The sequence below is a fragment of the Chenopodium quinoa genome, unplaced genomic scaffold (genome assembly GCF_001683475.1).
Source record: "Chenopodium quinoa cultivar QQ74 unplaced genomic scaffold, ASM168347v1, whole genome shotgun sequence".
Taxonomy (NCBI): Eukaryota; Viridiplantae; Streptophyta; class Magnoliopsida; order Caryophyllales; family Amaranthaceae; genus Chenopodium; species Chenopodium quinoa.
This window is the reverse complement of record NW_018743384.1, coordinates 57,190-63,583: the sequence shown is the minus strand read 5'-3', so window position 1 is coordinate 63,583 and position 6,394 is coordinate 57,190. Positions and strand designations below refer to the sequence as shown.

General features: G+C 33.9%; 1 protein-coding gene across 1 annotated transcript; it reads left to right on the top strand.

Annotated features, from left to right (window-relative positions):
* Nucleotides 1-673: 673 nt before the first annotated feature.
* On the top strand, nucleotides 674-3,568 carry LOC110738271 (the record flags this gene model as incomplete). Its single annotated transcript, XM_021918647.1, has 4 exons — nucleotides 674-836; nucleotides 1,110-1,830; nucleotides 1,978-2,345; nucleotides 2,856-3,568. Coding segments are annotated over 4 exons (1,965 nt in total), but the record flags the coding sequence as incomplete, so codon positions are not given.
* Nucleotides 3,569-6,394: the final 2,826 nt, after the last annotated feature.

Below are 6,394 nucleotides of genomic sequence, written 5' to 3'. Positions count from 1 at the left end.
TTGTTTGAATGTGTCTGACTTTCATTTGATTCTAATAGTTTTATTTGAGTTTTGGCTTTCATTTTATTGATGCAAATCATGAAGAGTCCATTAGTCCAATCAAGCATGATCATCCTACAAGTCCAATTCACAAAGAAATCATTCTTGCTAAGTCATTTGAAGATCAAGTGTTAGATACTTTTTGTGCGCATGGACCATTTCTTGCTAACCAAGGGTTTACTTGTTTACATTCTGGTTATGAATGTTAATGGGCATCCTAGGCACGTTTTGAACAGCCTTAGGCATAGGAAAAGGCGTCCTTGAAGCAAGGAGAAACTTCATTGCAAGTCATAAACATTTAGCATGAAGAAAGGCATGAATCAAGGGGAGGTTACTCCACGTTTTTTGCTAGTTCTTTATGGCTGTTTTTAAGCTTTTTTCAGCAGTTTTTAAGAGGTTAATTAAGGGTGATTAAAGCCTAAAATCAGTTAAGAAAATCTTCTTAGCATAGGCGTGATTCTAGGCTAGGTTTTAGCTTTCATGTTTAGTTACAATAAACACCTACACCATTACTCACCAAGGCAGCAAGAAAGTGTTGCACCCCTTACCACCACAAAAAAGCCTTTCCCAAACACAATCCCCACCACCACAAAAAGAGCCCAAAAGAAAGGACATTTTGTTGCTTTCCTTAAAGGAATTCGAAAACTCTTTGGAGAAGGAAGATGAAGTGTTCTTATTGTTTTCTAAAGAGGAACACGAAGGTTTTGTCCAACAAAACCCTAGGCTAGCCGCATTGATCAAGGAGTATGAAGATGTTTTTTCTAATGAATTACCACAAGGGGTGCCTCCTATTCGTGGTATAGAACATCAAATAGATTTGATTCCGGGAGCCCCCCTTCCGAATAAACCCCCTTATAGATGCAATCCCATGGAAACTAAGGAATTACAAAGACAAATTGAGGAGTTGATGCAAATGGGTTACGTGAGAGAATCCATGAGTCCTTGTGCCGTTCCAGCTTTGTTAGTGCCAAAAAAGGATGGAACATGGAGGATGTGTATTGATAGTAGGGCGGTGAATAACATAACCATTAAGTATAGGTTTCCTATTCCTAGACTTGATGATATGTTAGATGAGTTGAGTGGAGCTCAAGTGTTTTCCAAGATAGATTTGAGGAGTGGATATCACCAAATTAGAATGAGGGAAGGTGATGAATGGAAAACAGCCTTTAAAACTAAGCATGGTTTGTATGAGTGGCTTATTATGCCATTTGGATTAACAAATGCTCCAAGCACCTTTATGAGACTTATGAATGAAATGTTGAGGCCATTTTTGGGGAAGTTTGTAGTTGTTTACTTAGATGACATTCTCATCTATAGTAAAAATGAGGAGGAGCACTTGAAACGCTGGGAAGAGATTTTCAAAACCTTGAGAGAGCAACAATTGTATGGGAAGTTGGAGAAGTGCCATTTTTTGCTAACGGATACTGTTTTCCTTGGTTATATTGTTTCAGGTGAAGGAATTAAAGTTGATCCAAGCAAAGTGGAAGTCATTTCTTCATGGCCAATTCCAAAAACAGTCACGGAGGTTCGTTCATTTCATGGACTTACTTCGTTCTATAGGAGGTTTATTGAACATTTTAGCACCCTTATGGCTCCCATCACCGAATGTACAAAGAAGGGAAGCTTTCAATGGACTCCACAGGCTCAAAAGGCGTTTAAGTTGGTGAAAAAGAAGATGTGTGAAGCGCCGGTTCTAGCCCTTCCAGATTTCATGAAACCATTTGAAGTTGAGTGTGATGCAAGTGGAAAAGGAATAGGGGCTGTCCTAATCCAAGAGAAGAAGCCAATTGCGTATTTTAGTGAGAAATTGAGCCAAGGCAAATTGAATTACTCCACTTATGACAAAGAATTATATGCCATGGTTCGAGCTTTGGATCATTGGTCACATTATTTGAGGCCACGGCCTTTCATCTTACATTCGGATCATGAATCATTAAGGTTCATTCATGGACAAAAGAAGTTGAATGCAAGGCATGCTAAGTGGGTGGAATTCCTACAATCTTTCAACTTTGCAACCAAGTACAAGAAAGGCAAAACCAATATTGTGGCGGATGCATTATCAAGAAGGCATAATCTTCTTGGAATCATGGAAACTAAAATTCTTGGTTTCGAGGTCATGAAGGAATCATACAAAGATGATCTTGAACTCAAGGAAATCATGGAGTCTTGCAAGAATGGAGTCCACGGTTCATTTGTCATAATAGATGGTTTCCTTTTCAAAGGGAACAAACTTTGTGTTCCTAAAGGTGCAATTCGAGAGTTGTTGATCAAGGAAGCTCATGGAGGAGGACTTGCTGGTCATATGGGTATACAAAAGACCCTAGAAATCTTACAAAGTCATTTTTATTGGCCAAAAATGTTAGCTAATGTGCACCAAGTTTTGGCTAGGTGTTCTATTTGTCAAAGAGCCAAAATGACGTTTCATAAGGGAGAGTATAAGCCTTTGCCCATTCCCGAAAGACCTTGGGAAGATTTGAGTATGGATTTCATAATGGCCTTGCCTAGAACAGCTCGTGGAAAAGATTCTATCATGGTGGTCGTTGATCGGTTTTCAAAGATGGCTCATTTCATAGCTTGTAAGAAGGTGGATGATGCGTTCAATGTGGCGCAAATTTTTTTTAAAGAAGTGGCTAGATTACATGGTTTGCCTAGAACCATAGTTTCGGATCGTGACACTAAGTTTGTGAGTCATTTTTGGAAGTCCTTGTGGAGGCTCGTGGGTACTAAGCTACTTTTCTCAACAAGCCATCATCCACAAACGGATGGTCAAACCGAAGTGGTGAACCGAATTCTTGGTTCTTTGCTTCGTGCCTTAGTGAATAAGGGAGGTAAAGATTGGGACTTGAAGTTAGCTCATGCAGAGTTTGCCTACAATAGAACTCCAAGCAAAAATATAAATTATTCACCTTTTGAAGTTGTATATGGTGTGAATCCTTATGTGCCGATTGATTACATTTCGCTTCCTAAAGATAAGTTCGTGCATGGGACAGCCAAGGAGCATATAGAATTCATGATTGATGTCCATAAAGAAGTTAGGAAGAACATAGAAAAGGCAAATGAGTCATACAAGAAGCAAGCTAACAAAAACTTGAGAAATATGAAGAAGTTCGAAGTGGGTGATCTTGTGTGGATATTCTTGCGCAAAGAAAGGTTTCCTAAACAAAGGAAACACAAATTGATGCCTAGGGCAGAGGGAACTTTTCAAATCATGGAAAAGATCAATGATAATGCTTACAAAGTGGACCTTGGAGGGCAATTCGGAGTTTCATCAACTTTCAACGTGGGTGACTTGGCTCCTTATCTAGAAGATGATGAGTTGAGGGCAACTCTTTTAGAAGAAGGGGAGGATGATGCAAATCATGAAGAGTCCATTAGTCCAATCAAGCATGATCATCCTACAAGTCCAATTCACAAAGAAATCATTCTTGCTAAGTCATTTGAAGATCAAGTGTTAGATACTTTTTGTGCGCATGGACCGTTTCTTGCTAACCAAGGGTTTACTTGTTTACATTCTGGTTATGAATTTTAATGGGCATCCTAGGCACGTTTTGAACAGCCTTAGGCATAGGAAAAGGCGTCCTTGAAGCAAGGAGAAACTTCATTGCAAGTCATAAACATTTATTAGCATGAAGAAAGGCATGAATCAAGGGGAGGTTACTCCACGTTTTTTGCTGGTTCTTTATGGCTGTTTTTAAGCTTCTTTTCAGCAGTTTTTAAGAGGTTAATTAAGGGTGATTAAAGCCTAAAATCAGTTAAGAAAATCTGCTTAGCATAGGCGTGATTCTAGGCTAGGTTTTAGCTTTCATGTTTAGTTACAATAAACACACGTTAAGCTTGTTTAATGCGTGTAGTTTAGTACTAGTTTGTTTTCTTTATTTAAGCTTATGAAATGTAAGTGTATGGAATATTATGATATATGAATTAAGAAAGTTTTCTCCTTAAAACTATTTATTCTTGTTGTTAAGATAAATCGTTTTTTTTCCAAGTTTAACTTGACGAATTTGAGTGGTTAAGTGAGTTTTCCTTCCATGCAAATTAAACAACTAGTGGGTTTTAAGTGAGTAATCCTTGCCTACATATCTTGTTTGTTTAAGTGAGTAATCCTTACAAACTAATCCTTCTTTCCTCTAAAAAACGTTCCTTAACCACTTCCAAAACAACCTACAAACCTTTACCCGTAATTTAACTTAAAACACCAACCTTTTTTTCTTCTTTCCACTTAAGTTTGATCCATTAAGCTTGTATTAACTAAGACTTTCTATTAGTTTTTACATCATTTATTAAATTAGATTTTTTTAGATGTTTTTTACTTTCATTTTATTCAATTAGCTTTGTTGAATGCATTTGACTTTCATTTGATTCAATTAGCTTTGTATGAATGTGTTTGAATTTCATTTGATTCAATTAGCTTTGTTTGTATGTGTTTGACTATCATTTGGTTCAATTAGCTTTGTTGAATGCATTTGACTTCCATTAGATTCAAATAGTTTTGTTTGAATGTGTTTGACTTTCACTTGATTTAATTAGATTTTTTTAGATGTTTTTTAATTTCATTTGATTCAATTAGGTTTGTTTGTATGTGTTTGACTTTCATTTGATTCTAATAGTTTTGTTGGAATGTGTTTGACTTTTATTTGATTTAATTAGATTTATTTAGATGTTTTTGACATTCATTTTATTAAATTAGCTTTTATTGAATGCATTTGACTTTCTTTTGATTCAAAAAGCTTTGTTTAAATATGTTTGACTTTCATTTGATTCAATTCTCTTTGTTTGAATGTGTTTGACTTTCATTTGATTTAATTAGCTTTATGAAATGCATTTGACTTTTATTTGATTCAAATAAATTTGTTTGAATGTGTTTGACTTTCATTCGATCTAATTTGATTTTTTTTAGATGTTTTTGAATTTCATTTTATTTAGTTATCTTTGTTGAATGCTTTTGGCTTTCATTTGGTTCAAAAAACTACGTTTGAATGTGTTTGACTTACGTTTGATTCAATTAGCTTTGTTTCAATGTGTTTGACTTTCATTTGATTCAATTAGCTTTGTAGAATGCATTTGACTTTCATTTGTTTCGAATAGTTTTTTACAAATGTGTTTGATTTTCATTTGATCTAATTAGATTGTTTTTGGATGTTTTTGAATTTCAGTTAATTTAATTAGCTTTGTTGAATGCATTTGACTTTCATTTCATTTAAAAAGCTATGTTTGAATGTGTTTGACTTACGTTGGATTCAATTAGCTTTGTTTGAATGTGTTTGAATTTATTTGATTAAATTAGCTTTGTAGAATGCATTTGACCTTCATATGAGTCAAAAAGCTCTTTTTGAATGTGTTTGACTTTCATTTGATTCAATTAGCTCTGTTGAATGTGTTTGACTTTCATTTGATTCAATTAGGTTAGTTTGAATGTGTTTGACTTTCATTTGATTCAAATAAATTTGTTTGAATGTGTTTGACTTTCATTCGATTTAATTAGATTTTTTTAGATGTTTTTGAATTTCATTTGATTTAGTTATCTTTGTTGAATGCTTTTGGCTTTCATTTGGTTCAAAAAACTATGTTTGAATGTGTTTGACTTACGTTTGATTCAATTAGCTTTGTTTCAATGTGTTTGACTTTCATTTGATTCAATTAGCTTTGTAGAATGCATTTGACTTTCATTTGATTCAAATAGTTTTTTACGCATGTGTTTGATTTTCATTTGATCTAATTAGATTTTTTTTTGGATGTTTTTGATTTTCAGTTAATTCAATTAGCTTTGTTGAATGCATTTGACTTTCATTTCATTTAAAAAGCTATGTTTGAATGTGTTTGACTTACGTTGGATTCAATTAGCTTTGTTTAAATGTGTCCGAATTTATTTGATTAAATTAGCTTTGTAGAATGCATTTGACTTTCATTTGATTCAATTAGCTTTGTTGAATGCATTTGACTTTCATTTGATTCAAAAATCTCTGTTTAAATGTGTTTGACTTTCATTTGATTCAATTAGGTTAGTTTGAATGTGTTTGACTTTCATTTGATTTAATTAGCTTTGTAGAATGCATTTGACTTTCATTTGATTCAAATAGCTTTTGTTTGAATGTGTTTGACTTTCATTTGATTTAATTTGATTTTTTTAGAAGTTTTTGAATTTCATTTGATTCAATTAGCTTTGTTGTATGCATTTGGCTTTTATTTGATTCAAAAAACTATATTTGAATGTGTTTGACTTACGTTCGATTCAATTAGCTTTGTTTGAATGTGTTTGACTTTCATTTGATTCAATTAGCTTTGTAGAATGCATTTGACCTTCATTTGATTCAAAAAGCTCTTTTTGAATGTGTTTGACTTTCATTTGATTCAATTA